Source organism: Babylonia areolata, chromosome 19 (genome assembly GCF_041734735.1).
Source record: "Babylonia areolata isolate BAREFJ2019XMU chromosome 19, ASM4173473v1, whole genome shotgun sequence".
In the NCBI taxonomy this organism is placed as follows: Eukaryota; Metazoa; Mollusca; class Gastropoda; order Neogastropoda; family Buccinidae; genus Babylonia; species Babylonia areolata.
The window spans coordinates 40520528-40541254 of record NC_134894.1 but is presented as its reverse complement, the minus strand read 5'-3'; the positions used below and the strand labels follow the sequence as shown (position 1 = coordinate 40541254).

At 39.4% G+C, this 20727-nt stretch overlaps 3 protein-coding genes across 4 annotated transcripts in view; 1 reads left to right on the top strand and 2 right to left on the bottom strand.

Annotated features, from left to right (window-relative positions):
* LOC143293704 (uncharacterized) overlaps positions 1–608 on the bottom strand; it is a 56900-nt gene extending 56292 nt beyond the window's left edge. The window contains exon 1 of the mRNA XM_076604886.1: positions 582–608. The gene's annotated coding sequence lies outside the window, so the exon portion shown is untranslated. The remainder of the gene's footprint in view (positions 1–581) is intronic.
* A 6658-nt stretch (positions 609–7266) lies between these two features.
* On the top strand, positions 7267–14048 carry LOC143294311 (cell growth-regulating nucleolar protein-like). The gene is made up of 7 exons (XM_076605755.1): positions 7267–7460; positions 8771–8885; positions 9345–9452; positions 10006–10092; positions 10716–11049; positions 12015–12187; positions 12750–14048. The coding sequence occupies exons 1-7, from the start codon at positions 7336–7338 to the stop codon at positions 12876–12878; spliced, it is 1071 nt and encodes a 356-aa protein (XP_076461870.1). The 5' UTR covers positions 7267–7335; the 3' UTR covers positions 12879–14048.
* A 138-nt stretch (positions 14049–14186) lies between these two features.
* LOC143293703 (dynactin subunit 1-like) overlaps positions 14187–20727 on the bottom strand; it is a 47742-nt gene continuing 41201 nt past the window's right edge. For both annotated transcript variants that reach the window (XM_076604883.1, XM_076604884.1), the window contains 2 exons: positions 19137–19232; positions 14187–18198 (listed from right to left, as the gene is read on the bottom strand). In XM_076604883.1, the coding sequence (XP_076460998.1) occupies positions 18061–18198; positions 19137–19232 (234 nt within the window). In that variant the 3' untranslated portion in view covers positions 14187–18060. The remainder of the gene's footprint in view (positions 18199–19136; positions 19233–20727) is intronic.

The window sequence follows — 20727 nt, the reverse complement described above, 5'->3', positions numbered from 1 at the left end:
ACACGGAGGATAAAAGGAAGGGAGGAAGGACGACTAAAAGAAACAACAACAACAACAACAACAACAACAACAAAAAAGAACAAAAAAAGAACAACTACATAGAAGAAGAGCAGAAGAAACAAAACCTAGAGTATCATCAACAAACCAATAACAACAGCAACAAGAATATGCTGAAGACGATGATCATGACGATGGTGATGATGATGTTGATGATGACGACGACGACGACGACAACGACGACGATGATGATGATGACGATTATGATATGAGATGGAAACGAAAAAAAACAAAACAAAACAAAAAAAAAACAGAAAAAAAGAATCCCCTACACGTACTCTCTCTCTCTCTTTCACACACACACACACACACACACACACACACACACACACACACACACACACACACAGACTTTCAGTTTCATTTTATAAAAAAATGGTGTCAAAGCGTGTGGACAGAACAATATAATAATTATACGCTACAATACATGTGCTGTAAAGAAAAAATGGAACAAATGCCTGACCTTCACTGACATGAGCCCAACGTGCCCTCTCATTCAATCCATCACAACCGCGCAGACTGACCTGACGAGGACGTGTTGGGATAATAAGTGTCTGCTTCATACAGCTATCAGCAGACTGTCTTCCTTCCTGCCAAGCAGCTCCGGCAGAAAGAAAAACGGACCTTAACCATGCTGGTGATGTGTGTTATATGTTACTCCCTGTCTCCCTTGCCCTCTGGCGTAAATTTTCTAGAATTTTTTTTTTCCCTAAATCCTCTGTCAGTGTGTTGGGTCTCACTAGTCAAAGCCACCTAATCTGTCTGTGTGATATCTTAGCTGGGGTGATAGTTTTGTTCATTTATCATTGTGTGAAGGTCTGGATTGCATCCATGAACGGGGGTGATGGATTCGATCTGCAGGGCTTCAGAACAACTGTTGTCTGCAGATAAACGCACACATCCGCGCACATACCATTATTCACCCCATAACCCACAACACACACACACTGATACACACGCGCGCGCGCCCGCGATGCACAGGTTTTGAGTTTTTAATCGGTCATAAGAACTGCACATTTGGTAAAACAAAACAAAAAAACAACAATAAAAAACAAAAACAACAACAGCAACAAAACTGTGTTAGGTAAGATTTTCTCATGAATAATGCCTTGATAATAATTCAGTCCATTCCAATCCATTACGTTACCCTACACTATCTTACCATACCATACCGAATACTATCCTGGCATACCCCACCTTACCCTACTCTACGCTACCATACCATACCATACCATACCATACCATACCATACTCCGTCCAAACCTACCACACCATACCATTTCATACCATAACATACCCTTTCCTACCATACCATGTCATGGCATACCATTCCGCACCGTACCGTACCCTGTCCAACCATATCTACACTATCCTGCTACAATACAAAACAATACAAACCGGTGGGGGGCAGGACTGTGGTGGGGGTGGCCAGCATGTTGGTAATACTAATGACTTCAAGTGCTTTTGTTAAGTGGCAACCATGTACTGTGCATTGTACGTTGCCTCGCCAGTGAGCTGTTTCCATCGCACATGCAAAGTTGGGTGTTCGTTTGTTTGTCTGTCAGTCCGCCTATTTTTCTGTCCCTGTCGCTCGCTCTTGTCTGTCCATCCCTCTGTCAGTCTGTCTGTGTCTGTCTTTTGGCCTTTCTGCGTGTGCTCTCTTTCTTCTCTGTCTGTCTTTCCCTGTCACTCACGCATGTGTACACGCATGCACACGCAGTGAACACAGATACAGATGCAGACACACACAGACACACACACACATACACAGACAGACAGACAGACACACATGTATACATGTGCATTGATGTTAGCATTATGAAAGTGGAGAAGGGTGGCAGAGTGGTAAAGACGCTCATTTGCCAATTGTGTCTGTCAGTGAGGGTCTGGGTTCGATTCATTTTCTCGCCCTTTGCCCCAAGTATGGCTGGAGAAATCAATCTGAGCGTCTATATATTGTCATTCGGATGACACGATAAACCAAGGTCCGGTCTGCCGCACGCACTTGTCGCACTGAAAAAGAACGGCCCACGCCGACAAAAGGGATGTCCTCTAGCAGAATTCTGTAGACTGAAGAGTGCGTGCACTTAAAGCTTGGCTAAAAGCGCGTTGGGTCATGCTGCTGGTCAGGCATCTAGCATTTGTGGTGTAACGTATATGGATATATCCGAACACAGTGACGCCTACATGAGAAAGTGAAACATAGCAGACACTTTTTTGTCTATGTTTTAACCCGGTGTTCGGTTGTCTGTGTGTGTGTGTGTGTGTGTGTGTGTGTGTGTGTGTGTGTGTGTGTGTGTGTGTGTGTGCCAGTTCGTTCTTTTGTTTAGCGTCTTTTCACTATCAGTGATATTAGACGTTAAAAAAAAAAAAAAAAAAAAAAAAAAAAATTTAAAGGGGTGGGGTGGGGTGGGGTGGGGGCATGGGGTATAACTAACATACTATATTTTACTATATTTTACTATATTGTGTGTGCCAGTGTCCGTGTGTCCGTGGTAAACTTTAACAATGACATTTTCTCTACAAATACTTTGTCAGTTGACACCAAATTAGACATGAAAATAGGAAAAATTCAGTTCTTTCCAGTCATCTTGTTTAAAACAATATTGCACCTCTGGGATGGGCACAAAAAAAAATGAAGCCTAATTATATGCAAACTGCATTTACTGTTATATTTATATTTTTTTTTATTCTCTAAACTTGGCACTTTGATCTGATATTCGACCCAACAAAAGAACAGTCATTATTATCATTTTTTGTTCAAACAGGAACTTCTTTTGCTAAGCATGGAAGTTTTATTTATTTTGCAAACGTTTTGGTGCAGATAGTAAAAAAGGGAAATTACTCTGTAATTAATGCTAGGAGACTTAATTTGCTTTAAACTGATCTTTCTCATCTGAAACATTACATTTTGAAATTATACTCAATACATAAAAAGCTTGGATTTTTAATTTTTTTTATTTTTATTATTATTTTTTAAGTGTATCACAAGTGATTCTTGAAGGCCTTGCCTCTCTTGTTACGAAGTGGGCTGGCCTCGAGTAGTGTCGTAACATCCTCATTTTATAACGGTTGTGATTCGTCTAACTTTGCGCTATCAAGAGAGACGGACAACATTCATTCTGGTTTCCGTCAGCCCAATCAGGGAAATAAAACAACCGTATCTGTCTTTTTTTTTTTTTTCTTCTTCCTGTCCGCTTGTCTTTCTGGCTAGCTTTCTGTCGCTGTCTGTCTGTCTCTGTCTGTCTGTCTGACAGAATGATGCTCTGTTTCTGTCTGTCTGTCTCTTGCTCTCTCTCAAATGCTTTTAATCTCCACGCTTGAGAAACTGAAAATTTTGAGTTCTTGGTTGTATTATCTCTATGTAACTCTCTCTATCTCTCTTTCTGCTCCTGTTTGTCTGTCTGTCTGTATCCGTCTTTGTGAGTCTGCTTGTCTGCATGCGGGTTTATATCTGTCTCTCCGTTTGTGCCTCTCTGTCTGTCTGTCTGCGTCTGTGTCTCTGTCTGTCTGTCTGTTTCTCTCTCTCTCTCTCTCTCTCTCTCTCTCCTTCTCATCTCTTAACCACGTGAAGTACACTTTGATATTCATTTTACGATTTACTTCAGGTTTCTTCATTTCATATTTTTCTTCTTGGTTTCCTTTTTCTTCTTCTTTGGATACTGGATAAAAAATGTATTGTATCTATATACTGAATTTATTTGTTTTAATTCATTTGCACATGTTTACTGTGAACCTTTTTGTCATACTGAGTCGCCACACAGAACTGTTCACGAGATTTCCCCAGGCATGTAGTATAATGTGAAGAAGAAGAAGTAGTAGTATCGGTCTCCGCAAATTGTTATATAACCCGTCTTCTCTAAAATGTTGTTTGTCCGTTTTTCTTCTTCTAGTCTTCCTTTCCCTTAACTTTCCAGGAGGATTGTGTTAAGACGGCAACTGGATTTTAATGGATACGTAGGCATATCAGCCTCACAGTTTTCCTTTCTTTTAACCGATATATATGTTGGCTTTTTTATCTTCATATATCTGATGTGCTGCTTGATGGTTTGGCACGTATTCATTGGTGATATGACCAGTGTTGTTTCACATATCATTTCGACGACGCCTTTGTTCCAAAGCTTGGATTCCTATCAGTTCTAAATCTGCTATGAGGGTTCATGTCTCGCACGGATACAGGAAGATGGAATATACCGCCTGTGCATGCCAGCAGGAGCCTGATCTTGTGTTTGTCATGGGGATGCTTAGTGTTGTCTTTCCGGTCACACAGTTGCAGATTTCAGAGTGGACTACGCTGGTCTTTGCTACGCTTGAAAGGATTTTTTGGCACTTTTTTTATATTCAAAGGTTACACAGTACAAGGAACAAAACACACGTTTGACGAACGATTAACGATAACGATTAACAAACATGAACAATAGCATGGAAAAAAGATCATAAAAAGAGAGAGGGAAAAAAAGCACCAACGACAAAAACTCAGTAAAACAGACTATCATTACATCAGAAACTGGTTCCAGAATGGAACAGAATCACGTTCAAATGGAACGGAGTATCAGCCTGCATGTCATGAACATGCACATCATCCATATCATGTTGTTATCTTTGTTATGTATCGTATTAGTGCAAAGCACTACACATTGAACGGATTTTTGTATGGATCCTTCGTTGCCAGCTTGGTTAGTGACTCATTTTGCTTTGCATGCTTCATCATTCTTAACCAGGAATCCTCTGGTTTATAGCAACATGTAAGATTAACTCTTTCCTTTCAGTCTTAGGTTTCTTTTGTGATTTCAGGCTTCTTCTTGTGTCGCACACCTCCGAAGATTGTGATCCGTGGCTGGGATTTCCATCACGCATTAAATTGTTAGGACCTCTGTTGCTGTTTCGGTCATCGCTTGGTTGAAATTGTATGTGAGGGCTTCAAGATCTTCAAGCAGAACACATAGCCAGTCGACCCATGGTCGCCGTGAAAGAATTTTAACATGTTATCACGAGGCCATATATATAGTTAGTCCGTGCGAATCTCTCTCTCTCTCTCTCTCTCTCTCTCTCTCTCTGTGTGTGTGTGTGTGTGTGTGTGTGTGTGTGTGTGTGTGTGTATGTGTGTGTGTATGTGTGTGTGTGTGCGCGTGTGTGTGTTTCCCTCCCTCCCTCTGTGTGTGTGTGTGTGTGTGTGTGTGTGTGTGTGTGTGTGTGTGTGTGTGTGTGTGTGTGTTTCCGTCTCTGTCTCTTTCTCTCTCTGTCTCTGTCTCTCTCTCTCAATCGAACTTTAAAGTTCAGTCCATTATAAAGTCTTCACTGCTATTCGTCGTCTGCTATCAGTCCCTCAGACCTTACAACTCTTGCCCATAGTTCGAAGAAATTTATGTAATGTGGATGTGGCTGCATGGGTGGCTGAGTAAAAACAAGCTGAAGATGAATGAGGATTAAAAAAACAAACAAACAAACAAAAAAAAAAAAAAAAAAAAAAAAAAAAAAACCCAAAAAAAACACACAAAAAAACAAACAACAAAAAAACAAAAACAAAAAACCCCAAGCCAAGTCGATTTCCGTTGGCAACAAATCAAAGATGATAACCAGGTCACCTCTGTGACATACCGTTCTCCTAATCTGTTAAGAACACTGGCATCTAATTAAATCAGAACTCTCTCCATGGACGATGCACACTTATGCCACACTCTGTTCTATCACTGTGACCTACTTAGATTAGGAAGAATTCGCTTCTTCCTTTCCACTGCTGCCAACAAACTCGCTATTTCTTTCATTCAGTCTAGATTAGACTGCTGTAACTCGCTCCTTGCTGGTCTCCCTGATGGTAAAGGTAGTCCAACGCATTCAGAATCACGCAGCTCTTTTCAGTCGCGCTTCGTAAGATCAGAGACATGAGAGTGCAGCATCACTGCTCAGAACACATATTCTTCACTGGCTTCCTGTCAAGGCTAGAATTCAATATATTATACTGAATTGCTTGTCTCTGTTTCTAATGTCTCGATCTCAGTGTCATTACAGTATCAAGTTCCACCATCGACCTATGTGTCAGATTTTCTCAGTCTATAAACATCCTTCTAGGACAATATACGCTCAATTGACTCCTCTCTGCTGACAGTTCTTTGGTTGAAACCTTTGGTAATCAACAACAACAACCCCCCCAAAAAAAAAAACAAAACAAAAACAAAACAACAACAACAAAAAACCCAACAAAACAAAAAAACAAAAAAACTGCCTTCAGCCCACTATCTGGAACTCCCTACCTCTGTCGTGTTCCTTAAATTCGAAAAATAATCTGAAGACGCTTTACCTCTCTTCATGATTGCCGTGCAATGATTATATTTGTTTCTTTGGGTATGTTCGTTGATGGGGTTAATTGTGTGTAGGGAGAAACTGAAAGGATCGACTGAGAGGGGACGTACTTTTACGTATTCATTTTCCTCTTATCTTTCTTTCTTTCTTTCTTTTTTTTGTGTGTGAAGTATTGTCATTTGGGATACTGTTCTTGCATTGTCTGGGCTCAGTGATATATGTGACTGGTTTTTAATATTGTGATTTCTTTTTAAAGTGTTTTGATTGATAGTTTTGTTTTTAATATTATGATTTAAAAAAAGAAGTATTTTTATCATTTTTCAATATCTTATGCTTGCTGTTGAGATGGTGTTTGGGGAGGGAGGAGATTGATTTTAAGTGTTGTGATTTTAGATGTCTATTCATTGGCATTATATGTGACCGGTTCTAAGTACTTTTTTTTTTTTTTTTTTAACTGACTGAGTATTGTGATATCGTTTCAGGTATCAGTTGTGGTGTTAGTGTTAACTATTGTGATATACATACTTATCGAATGTGCATTATTTAGGTGTTGTGATGTATGAAATGTATGAGTGTTATGTTGTATACGGAAATCTTTGGTACCGTCCGCCTTTAATGTTGCAGTGGTTGTGTGTTTGTGCAGGGTCGGTTATGAAAGCGTCATAATTTTCATTTTAGTGCTTAAATGCATGTTTTAGCATTTTGACATTTTACAGCGCAAATGAGCTTGTTTCCACGGAATACATTATATAAACTGGATTATTGTCATTATTATCATTACTGCCAAGGTCAGCTCCCGGGAACGTTCTGCGGATTCAACTTCTGGCACATTCAGAAAAAGACTCCAAACGAACCAGGAGCAGATCACTCTTTCAACACAACGCGCATGCGATTTTCCACTACTCCCAACATCCGGCGCTTCAACACGTGTGCTGTTGTCTGTTTCAAAAACGTCTGCCTTGATCTTCCTCCTTAAAAATGGTCTTTTTTACATGCGGCGCTTGTAATGAGACTCTGAAAAAGAATCAAGTGGAGAAACACTACACAACAAAATGCCGTAGATGTGAATTCCTCTCTTGCATTGACTGTGGAAAGGAATTTTGGTTAGTCTTAAAAATTTTGATTGATTCAAATCCTGTTTTGAACTTGTAATCATTTGAATTTAATGTTGAGATACCCTGTGACCGTTTCTAGTTCTACTGAATCACAAACTACTGTTGCCGTTCTATCTCATTCTCTCCAACTTTCTTTCACCCCCTCTCACTGAATGCTATTGCTTACCATTGAGACGATATGAAACAATAAAAGAAACACAGGTTTTAATTTATATTGCCCACTCCTATACCAAAGTCTGCTTGCTCCATGTAAAGTCCAATATTATATAGCTGCTGGGGATAACTATCCCGTAACACTTAGAAGAGGGGACTTATTTAACACAACACAGACATTACCAGAACAAGACATTACTTGATAAGTTGATTAAGATTGGAAATGTGTATCCAAGCAAGTTAAACAGACTAGAGGACTGGGCATACTCTTTTCTACTTTCAATCTGTTACCTAGACTGAGGGTCATGCACTGGCTTTGGAGCCCATCAGCTCTTGTTGGGTTAAGCTTTGGACTGTGTGACAACTTAGTCAAACTTCATTTCAAAATAGCCTGGCATCTGCGTGTGTTTGTCAGGAAATTGAAGCAGGATTTCCCAAAACACATCCTTGAAACTGAATTTATTAAATAGATAATCCACTGCTGTAGTCTGTACTGGTCTTCCCATTCAGGTTTTTAGTACATACATTTATGTCTAGACAGGACTAGGAGTAGGCCATGGGCTGAAAAAGACCCCCCAAAAAAACCCACAACAGATGGAACTCACCCCTCACCCCCCCCCGCCCCCCGCACCCCCCACCCCACCCCCACCACCTCCAAGTTGTGAGATGCTAACCACTTTGTTTAGGGGCTAAGAAATATGACTTGTTAAAATATGAAGTAGAATCATAGCAGATCATTTAAGCTGGCAATATAAAGCAGATGGTATTGATACTGCAGGAATTTTAGGAAAGTATGAATCATGAAATTAATTTAAGAAATTTGACTTAGGAAGTAGAATCAGTTCATAATAAACTTTGTATTACATAAGAAATATGACTGGTTAAATTACAAATATGAAGTAGAATCAGTTTATTACATAGCAGATCATTTATGCAGGCATTGTAAAGCAGATGCTATTGCTACAGGCACTTTACAATGTTCATGGACATTTGTTCTGTTCTGTAACTTATGCACAATACTTTTGATTTCATTTTTGAGAGTGCTGATTAATGTTTTGGTCTGTGTTATACTACTTGCATTGGTAGTATTGAGCATCAATTTTATTCTTATGGTAAAGTTTCTTGCTTTGATTGATGTGTGATAGGGGAGACAGCTACCAGACTCACATCAAGTGCGTCAGTGAAGAAGAGAAATATTCAGGGAAAAACTTTGTGGCCAAACCAAACAAGGGAGAAGTCAAACAGGAGCAATGGATCCAGGTGGGTTGTCTATGGCTTTTGCTGTAACTAGTGTAAGTATAGCGTAGACAAAAAAAAAAAAAAAAAAAAAAAAAGACAGACATGAGACAAAGAAAGAAAGCAGGGGAAAAAAAAGTTGAATCATGATAATAGCAAGTAGAATTTTAGTTATCATGTTCAGCAGAGCTGATAGTGATATTAATGGGTACAAGCTGAAATATATAGTGGTGGTGTTGCAGTTAACACTGTGTTGAGATGAGTTTGTTTACATTGATTGAATATCAATTCTTATTTGATTGCATTGTCACTTTATGGTGTAAATATCATAATTCATGTGGCAAAGTTTTCATAATCTACTGTCTTCAAAAAACATTATTTCTTGAGTAGATGTTATGTATTACTGTTATATGACCTTTTAGTACCTGTATGATTTATTGTCATCTTTCATTATTTGCCAGGATTGGTATTGTTTGGTTTCAGAAAGTGCAGGCTGCAATTCAGAAGGCTCCAGCCAACCCACAATTGAAAAACTTGTTACATCGACTTGAAGATTTTCCAAATGTTCCACGAAAAAAGGCCAAGTTCGAAGTAAGTACCTACATTTTTTTTGTTTGTTTGTTTGTTTGTTTTTCCATTTTTGTGCTACCACATCTCCAAATACAGTGTAATGAAAAATGCTGTACTCATTTTCAACAAATTGTTGGTTGTGTGGAACAGTGTGTAAATTTTCCTCTTTATTCGTTGTCTGAGGAAAGATGGCACTTCTGCAGAAGCTTTATGAGTAACAAAAAGAAAAACTTCAAGAACAAATTTTGATGGACTGATTTACAGGCATTATCATTTCATGAGGTTTTTCTAGTGTCGTTGGCAAAAGCTGTGCAAATGAATGTGAAGTTTTGAAATGGCCATGCATACTACAGACCCAGACTGGCCTGACTGAAACAACAAAATAAAACAACTATAACTGACCAAGCTTTATGATACTGAATTATTATCAAACATGGTAATGAAGAAGTTGAGTCAAAACAAGTGTCTGTTGTTTGGATGATTCATGCCATACACCAAATGATTTTGTTAAGCTGGTGTAAACAAAAATGAGGGGCGACACTCATGGTGATGGTGACCGTTTGTGGGGTGACAGAATTTCCTGAAGTGCAGTCTGCGTGTGCTGAACAAAGGCCTGATGGACCAGGTGTGGGACCTGCTCATGGCAGAAGCACAGCAACAGGTAAGATTCTTTGGTCTGCCTTTCAGGTCATCAGGTCTGTCTTTTTGTTGTTGTTGTTTTTGTACAGTTTTGAACCACACATACACACACACTTACATATGCACATAAACTCTGACATACCCATACACTGGTACACACACACTTACACCCATACACGGTCACACACACACACACACACACACACACTCTCTCTCTCTCTCTCTCTCACGCACACACTCTCACACACACACACATATACACTCATGGTTGTGTACACACTAACATTCTGGTAGCACACACACACACACACAGACTCTCTCACACACACATACATGCATGGTTGTGTACACTAACATTCTTGTAGCACTGTGCAGTACTGAACCTGCAGTGCTGAAAGACATTCTTATGATTCTACCTAACCAATAGGATTATTGCCGTAGTTAAACTGGTATTTTAAACATTTGTGAATCACAGTAAAACAGATAATGCAGAATGCTTCTGTGACGAAAAAGTAATTTGTGTATAAGTACATCATATGTCGGCAAAGGAGTGTGGGTGTAGGTGTGATGGTTGTGGGTGTTTAGATGTGTGTGTTTAGTAAATTGATAATCCCCCTTTTTTTTTTTTTGTCCTCTGACAACCAGAACGGCAGCAACACCACCCACACACCCGGCAATGGAGAATCACAACTCCAGACTCCTGCAGAAGCATCCAAGCCAGCCCCCACAGCAGAGACTGCAGACCTTGATGACACAGAGCAGGAGAAAAAGATGAGCAAAAGGGAGCGCAAGGAGAACAGGAAGAAGAAGATGCACAAGGCGGAGAAGAAAGACAAACAGGCAGCAGATGCCGTGACTGAGGAGGAAGGTGGCAAGAGAAAGGGAAAGCGACGGAAGAGAGAAGAGGATGAAGAAGAGGGAGAAGAGGAGCACGATGTGTGCGAAGTAGCGACCCAGCCGAAGAAGAAAAAGAGGAAGGGTATGCAGATTTTTTATGGATTTTGTTATTTTTCTTTATGTATATTTTCTTTTGTTTATCTGTTTTGGGGGCATTTTTGTTTTGTTTTGTTTTTCTCAGAAACTGGAACATTTTGTTTTGTGTATTTGATTATGTATGACGGTGGGGATGATGATAGATCTGCCATGGAGGTTCATTTAAGGTTTTGTATGATACGGCAAAACTGTACCTTGTCCTTCCTTTTATAATATGTCATGGTTTCATCCATGCATCATGAGATATCTCTCTCTGTGTCTATCTGTATATATGTGTGTCACTGCAGTATTTGGAAAATAGAGCAACACTCCCAAACAAGTATTGATGGAGTGGATGACATTTGACTGTGGGTCTCAGTTAAGATTTCTATTGTTATTATTCAGTATTTTTATTTTTGTTATTTATTGATATCATTAAATACCTTCATGTTGTGTAATGTTCATGTGTGTTTGCTAGGATAAAATTTAATGTTTTGCAGGAGTTGGTCATAATTGAAATACAAAACAAATAACATTTTATTTTTGTTTCTTTTGCATGTGATGCTTTACATTGCCTCCAGTTACATGACCCCCCCACCCTCCACCCCAAAGCCCCCTGTACCCCTGTCCCAACCCCAGCCACCCTGAAAAAAATGGGATATCTGGCAGATCAGCATTACCAAAGCGGTTACACGTCCATGGAGAGATCTCAAGAAAACCAACACCACACACAGACATGGCACATAGAGGTGCATGCACACGCACACACATATAGGCACATCATTCATTTTGTAATTGAAGAAAGAAATAGATTAGCACCAGTCATGAGAAATGGAGAACAGGGAAACCTATCTGTTATTCATAACACACTGAATGACAGATAAGTTTGCCAGACTTATTCTGCTGAAGTTAAAACCAGGAACTTCACACTGGAGTGAAGACTGATCTGCACAATGCAATGTCTGCCTGCAGGAGAGAATGGTACAGCCATGGAGACAGAAGAGGCTGAAGAGAATGGTGATGGTGACGATTCTCAGGACAGCACACAGACATTGGAGAAGAAGGGCAAGTTTAACTGGGGCCAGATTATCACTGCTGTGCTGCGGGCCAAAGGGGAAATGTCGGTGAAGAGACTGCAGAAAAAGGTGAGCCCAAAGCAGGGTGGTTGTCCTTCCTGTATACAGTGAAACTCTTTGTCTTCACCAGAGGATGGTTGATGGGGTTTGGTGGGAGGTTTTGCCTAGTTAGAGAAGAGAACACAAGTTCTGCTGTTGATCTAACTTTGCAATGGTGGATACTGTGACAGACTTTTGTCATGGCAGCCATCTTTGCTTTGATTTGGTATGTTTCTTGGTTGGGATTTTTTTTGTTTTTTTGTGCATGTTTTTTTATTTGTTTTTAAATCTTCAAAATATCTTTTATACTTCTGTATCCAGGAGAATTAGAAGCTTGTGGCCTGTTGACAGAAACAATAAGAAAGGGTGAACAGGTAAATATCAACAAACACAGTACGAATTCATGCTTGTTTGCAAGACTGTATAGTTTTCCTCTGTGTGTGTGTGTTTCAGTGTTAGTGGTAGTGTGTGTGTGTGTGTGTGTGAAAACAAGATATGAGACACTGAAAGGAAGGATATTACTTTCTAAATTTTATTAGTGCAATATTGTGCAACTGCAAGCATTTTTGATAATCATACATTTCTTCAACAGGTCCTAGCAGAGTATGCGTCCTACGAAAACAGTAAGCCAGAAGACCGAGTGGTGGCCAAGTTCAACAAAAAGCTGAGCAAACTGCCCAATGTGAAGGTGTTGAAGGACAAGGCTAAGCTCAAGTCATAACGTTTGTGGCAGATAATTGCTGCATGTAGATGTGTATGTATGATTTGTGGGTTGATACAAGCTTGAGGAGTGTGCGAGTTTGTGTTTGAATGTGTGTGTTTGTGTGTGCATGCGAGTGCATGTATAGTAATATCCAAAGCAGTGTGTTTTATTTTGACATGTGGCATGAAAAACAAGAGTGCATTTAAACCATATTTTAAAGCAGCGAGTCTTTTTTTGACCTGTGGCATGAAAAACAAATGTTCATTTAAAACTAACTTTTGAAACTTTTTTCCCCAAGAAGAGCAAATTCAAGTGCAAAATCAAATTCAAGCTTGGTGATGAAAATCAGTATGACCCAGACATAGAATTTTAGGTCCAGCCATGGTGTTGGGAGTTGTGATCTTTCAAAAAACAAAACCACCAACAAAAGAAACCTCAGGAAAACCCAGCTTACTTGGGTTTAGTTGAAATAGTTCCTTTTTATTTTGCTTTTTATTGGAAAATATTTTACGATTATACCTTGCAAAGGAGACACTGTGGGAAAATCAGTTAGGCATTGGACTTCTGAATCAGTGTTCACCAGTTATCAGGGCTCGAATCCCCTTTTCAGCATTGTGTTATGTCATATTGGGAAAGGCACTTTATTATGATTTTTCTCATTTCACCCAAGTGTGAATAGGAACCTGGCTTCAGTTGGGGAGGGTTAAATAGGGGGAAGGACACACAGCTGGGCCCAAGTCACAGTAAACATGAATTCACTGCTCCAGTGGCCATAAAACTATTAAATGGACCATTGCTAAGGAAGTCTTGAACTGAATGGGAGCGCCCAGATGGGTATACATTATTTTGAACTCTATGATCATACAAAAGTCTGAAAAGAATTAGTAAGGCGTGAACTAGCTAACAGCAACACTAGGCTGAGGATACAACATTGATTGAAACTGCTGGTGGTTCATTCAGCCTGTTTTACAGAAAGGATTTGGGGGAACATGAATGTTTGATTCTTATTTTCTTTTTGTATTCTGATTTTATTGCATTGTTGTAGCTGAATTATATTCCCCTGTTTCCATTTTAGCAGTGGAGATCACAATAAAACTCTGTGGAGAAGAAGAGATCATAAAAACTGTGTTCAAAGTCATTTGTGATGTGTCTGTTCATGGGCCGTGCAGTCAGCAAAGGACTTCGTTTACTGAAGCCATTTCAATGTGATTTTAATTTTCTTTTAAGTGTTATTAAAAAAAAAAGCTTGTTGTTTACTTGTAAGCATTCAAGCAACCTTGTTTAAAATCAAACAAAGTACAGTGAAAAGCAAGTCAACACACATACTTTTCGTTTTCCAAAGTGTATTGTATTTTTCACACGAGTTATACAAGAAAAACAGCAGGATGCATAATGGTTGAGAGTGTAGTCACAGAAGATAACAGGAAACAAACAACGAGCATATGAAGTCACCGCTGTAAAAGTGCAGCATCTTTTTATAACACAAGCAACACATGTTCATACATGTCCACTTCAGTGCTCTCCACATGCCTGTTGTAAACAATTAACAACTCACCAATAAAATAATGATGAAAATAAACAGTGCAGAATTATTAACATGTTACTGTAAACTTCTTTTAACAAAGTGAAGACAGTCTACAAGGCATCTATGTCATGTGATGTGTAAATATGCTGTTTGTATGGCCCATTCTCATTGCAGATTCAATATTTTTTAATCACAAGTTTGTATAGTCCCTTCTTATTGTATATTCAATACTTTTTAATCATAAATGCTCAGAAAAGTCAACAGACTGGCTAAGTATTGGAATTGTCATTTTGTTCACCATGACATTGAAAAAAAAAAGATGTCCCCAAAATCTGTATCATGTTATCATCTCAGTTACAGAAATGAAAAAAGTGGTGAAGTTATGGTTGAGTGCTATTGTTTACCAATGTGTTTAAGCACAAAAAACAGGAATCAGACCCCTGCAGGAGTCTGCACTAGTGGGTCATGATTAAGTATGTGTAATTAAAATAGTACATAAATAATCCAATATATCATGCTACCCAGAGTTCTACACAACTGATCATCTAAAATATGATTATCAAAATAACACTAAAATATAACACATTAGCTCCACAACAGCTATAAAAACAGAACCTCAAAAACAACCATAAAAATAATACATAACAATGGAGAGCAAAGGATTGAACAGAGACTGGCAAGACTGATGAGACCAAGATCGAGGATTTCATTACTGAGTGGCTTTATCTTTGTTGAAACAGACTTTCATGTCCATGACATACAGAACACCCTGTATGGTCTTGATATGGCTGGGACAACAATGAGTAGAAACAGATTTGTGGATCTCCTTATATATTTGAGATGTGATGGCAAGATGATCGATTCTGCAAGGAGAGCATGTGATCTTTAGAGCACTTCATCATTTCAGGTTTTTTTTGTTGATAAACAACTGGTGCCATTTTGTGGCAGATGCCTTGACATTTTCTTACTGGAGATGATAAAGTATTCTGTATTCTGCCCTGTTCTGCAGTCAATACCTGCCACAAGTAAGCCAGACAAGTACAGCATAAAACTGGGGAAGTAGATGGCAAGAAATCACCCCAAGCAAAGCTGTGCCTTACCTTGGAAAAGTTGGATGGACATGTCAGGGGGCAGACTGAGGGGGGTGGGGGGGGAGTGACACTGTGATGGAACAGGAAAAATGTGACCTCTGACATTCTCCTCCATCAGAGAACAAACTGAATGGTTCCTCTTTTACCATCAGACTCTCTCTCACCAGTGCTGTGCTGGCCAACAGGATTTTTATGCTACTACCATTCAAGAAAAACCAGCTACAGCAGCCTTCCAAAGCATGTCTCTGAGTTTGCCTTAGAAAACAACAAAGAAGAAGATGACTGTAGTACCAAGTTATCACTGACGAAACTGTCATAATGATGCTCACAGTGTGCATATGGCCAACATGATCTAAAGAACAGGCCAAATGTCAATTCACCATATATGTTTTCAAAGGATCAAAAGTAAACCACCTTTTCCTACCCCCTACACTCCCCACCACACAGCCACCAACTGAAAAAAGTTGTTTTTTATTAGCCACCACCCTATTGTGTTGAAAAGCGTGTATGAAACATGTCTTAATCACCTTGAAAGCAAAAATAAATGTTTAAAAGATCATCCTATTGTGAAGGGACAAACCAATGGGAAGTCAGAACACCGCGCTCTGTTACAGAAAGCAAAGTGAACTACATTTACGAAAAAAAAAAAGAAGGGACCAATCAGATCTGAACCTGGAACGTTGGATCATGCTTGGAAGCAAAACATTCTACCAGCTTTAAAAAAAGAAGAAAAAAAGCCCAAAAAACAAACATACACATCACAAAAAAAGAGAAAAGGTCCAGACATGAGGTATCTTCAAAATTATTGGGTTTTTTTTCTTCTCTTAAAGGTTTTAACAATAGTGCAGGTGTTTCAGTTGAGTAAAATGTATCCACAGACCACCCTAACCATCAAACAATTAACATCCCAAACAGAGGGGGCCTGGGGTTTACACATCTGTCCCTGGCAAGGTTCTACAGGGCAAGGATTGGCAAATCCATATGAGGAAAAAAAGCACCCCCAAAAAAATGACACCTTCCCCCTCAACTCCTCCAGGCACCCATTATCAAGAAAATCCAGACACCCAGGACCATACAGATTCTCAAATTGACAACATTCTTGAATTCTGTTGAAACTGCCCTTCATGTGAACAGTCCACTGCATTACCATGGACACTGGCAACAGGTGGAAGATGATGACCTTGCTCCTTTCTCAAACTTTTTCAACTTCTTTCGCACATGTATTGTTGTCCTTTGCCGGCTGTTAGCATAATCAAAGGACAAACAATTCTGGTGATGATCACAACACTATGTCCTGAAACTTAAGGGAGAAAATATTGACCTCAATAGTCCTTCAAAATATTTTTAAAATCATAAATGCAATAGCAACACAACAAATGCTGACCCCCAAATTATCTAAAAACACATTAAAAGTCAGAAATGCAATAGCAACACACAACCATGATTTTGTGCAACTCAAAACCAAGAGCAAAATCACAAAGGAAGCATGAAACAACCACCTATGAGCATATCATTCACAGCACCCACAACAGAAAAAAAATCAGTCATAAAAACTGTTTAAAAAAAATCACAACAAAAATCAAACAGAACTCCACTTCGTGTCCATTGATACTGCCAGAATATAATTTTTTTTTTTAAACATGCACTAATTTTCATACATAAATGAGAAGGGAACAGGAGTGCATTTGTGTGTGAGTGTGCATGCATGTATGTATGTGGTGGGACAGTTGTGACAAATATTTATCTATAAAAATTCATAAATGGTGTCGGCCTCTAGCTTCAAACGTGGTCTTCTATGACAAATCTCTTGAATGATAGCACACCTATTCCACAATGAAGCCCATCATTCCAATTCATAATGTAGCATGAAATTTACCTTGATTAACAAAGATAAAAAATGTAAATGGATTTCATTTTATGGAAGAACTATCAGTATCACAATCTGTGGCATAAATCTTTTTTCTTACCATGATTTATAAATGGTAAAATTTTCTCCTGAAATGCAAAAAGCAAGCACTAAAAGCAAACCTACAAAAGAAAGCAAAAGCAATTATCTGTGTACTGATGACAAAGAATTGATGATCTACAGCACTATTTTCTATTTCTATTTATAGGCAAGATCCCTTTCTCACGCTCTTGCTCTTTTGCTCGCACACAATCTCTCTCTGTCTCTCACCTCATAAACCCTCACAAAATGCACAGAGGAAGAGAGTATCCCTTTAACCACTGTACAAATTAAATTTAGAAACTGACCAGTATTTGCCAGTACCAACACTAACTCGCGCCATAATCTTTACTAGTAATTCATCTTTAAAACATAAGCACTACAAAATTAACTGACTAGCAAGCTGAAATGTGTGGCTCAGCGCAAGCAATGTTCATTGCAAGAATCTCCTTTTTTCATATTCAAAAGTTGAACAAAAGTGAACATCTTAAAGATCATTGCACTTTACCCCACTAACAAATTAAAAAAAGTATAACTGACCTGAACCAGAGATCATTAATGTAATCATGTAAATAATATGCAAACAACCCCTGACCCTGCCCTCCCATCACCACATGTATTGGACCAAAGACCCATCCTTTAGCTGAAGAAGCGAGCGTGTATGGTGTGAAGCTGGTCAGGCTGGATGTTAATGGGGATGGTCTCCCCTTTCCCACCCGCACACGGCACACGGACGCGGCCCACCTTTAAACTCTCCCCGTTCTTCTCGTACAGCATCTGAAATCAGAACGGAACTGGCTGGTTCAGTGATCATAAGCCTTTTGTAGAGAATAAGTGATTCGTGTTTATGTATTCATAATTTCATGTTTCAGCAACTCGTCATTTCTTGGTTCTGTCATTCTGCAATTTCTTTTTTCTTTTTCTTTTTCTTTGCCCAGATGCAATGAAGCATTCCATTGAGAAATATCCTGACAATATTTCATTATCTTCATCTTTTTTTAATTTTTTTTTAATTTTTAACTTTTTGTCAGTCTTCACTGATGGATTCTCTTACTGTGCTGTGCCATATATTGTAGTACTTTTTTTTTTCCCCAACATAACAAAAATTCTCAGTGTGAAACTGGCTGCTCACCCTGCAAGGGGAGAGTGCATCACACTGGTTTACTGCCACATTTTCCCCTGACATTTTCTCCTGTCTGCTTGCTGTTATCAGTATACCAATCAAAGAGGATCTGGATGTAATATAATTCTGTCTGGAATGATTTTGTAACTGTGGATTCTTCTGCTTGTACAAAGTGGATGCTGAACATGAGGATCTTGGTTTATCATCTTGATCGAAGGGACTTGCACCCATGTTACCACTCCAGGTCAAAAGGGTGTGAGAGATATCATGGGTGGGAGTGATGGATTTTTGTAATGCTGAAAAAATGAGCTGCTGGGGTCCATGAGACACTTAACCAAAATGTGTGTCTTATTACTATGATAAAGTAAAAATAAGGAAACATTAAAAAACAAAACAAAAAAAACAACAACAAAAAAAACAAAAGAACAACAAGAAACCGATATGGAAATCCATTAAATGGAGAAGTGCTCCCACTGATGAGATATCTGTCTATCCTCTCCAAGAGAAAGTGTTAATCACAATGATGATCTGTTCTTGGCAGCTAGTTTAAATACAATTAATACTAACAGTATGATGGGAAAGGGCAGCTCACCTTTGCAAACTGGGGTGTGGGGAAGGTGGAGAAGTCTGTGCGGACCTGACCCCCAGTTCTGTTGGCAGCCAGCAGTGTAGTCACCTGCACCTGAAGCTGTCCACACACACACACACACACTGGTCAGTACCCTGAAACTCAATTTATCATACATCATTGTTACTTACAGCTCAGCTGACCATAATATACAGGGCTATATCAGTTCTGAATATATTAATGACATCATTAAAACCTGAACCTCCCCAACCCGCCCCAATAAAAAAACAAAAAACAATTGACACAAAACATATGGAAAAGAAAAGTAGGCACAAGTACAATCATTTTCATGCACATGAACTTGACACTGACATCCCCTCCACGGCTGCTCAGCCGAGCACAAAATCCAGCTCTTTAGTTGGCCGGGCAGCGTCTAGCGTCTTGGGTCAAAAATTTTTTAATGCCAGACTTTCCCACCGCACTCTGCACTGACCGGCACATTCGCCGCGGTATTTCTGGCCCCGTGCGCCAAACCGGGACACTGCCTTCTTTGTTTCACTCGGCCCCGCAGCCCCCGCCCCACTTTTCCCACCTTTTCACAGCATCCACACATTTCCTGCAGCGATTACAGAAAGTTGAATTATTGCTATTCCTGGTTGTATTATTGGAGTGCAGTTTGATTTGATTTACACAATTTCATTATTTTATCACCATCATCGTTCCTTTTTTTCTTTTCTTTTTTTACTACCTTAAAAATCTTCGTCTTTCTCGTGGAATGAAGGGCACAGCAGTGCCATAAGCCGACAGACACTCACCCCGCTCTCCATCCCCCTGCTGCTCGCACTCACCATGCTACAGTGTGTTCATTTAACCGTTTGTTGTGCTGCCAAGAAAAATCGCACAACTCAAAAGGTAAGCTAATCTGCATGCAGGCATGCTATATGTTCTGTGTGTATTTACGATATTATTGTGCTAAACGCCTGTTTTCTTTGAGAGGGATTTAAACTTAATGATTTTTGCGATCATGTTTCTACTTATCCTTCTCTTCTCTTTCTTCATTTATGTTTCAGCCGTTGCCGCAACAACCGCTATGTAAGAAAACATTGTGTTTGGAGTCAATGGAAAGCTTATTTTGTGTTCTTTTTAGAAAACCACTTCATCAGTCGTTATTTCCGATCCATCCGAGGAGATGATGCGCGAAAGAAACAAAGCAGATTTACCGCCGAACAAGCGTACAGCGAGTGCCGCTGGCGCGGCCTGTTTGTCAGCCGCGTTTATTTATATCCATGCCCTACTTCCTGGGTTCACGAACTTTCGCAGGGCCAACTAAAGTGCCAGCACTGAACAACCGTGCCTCATCTTTTCACCAGAGGATAAAACAGACAATCATTTTCATGCACATGAACTTGACATTGACATCCCCTCATCTTTTCACCAGAGGATAAAACAAACAGCAACCTGAACAAAAACATGGTCATGAAGAGGGATAATACAGCAGGTCTGACATATCATATACTATGGGACATGTGACCAAACACCATGAACCACTCATAGTTGGGATAGTGTTCTGGGTAGTTTCAGTTGGGATATGTGCAATAAAGGAATGGAATGTAAC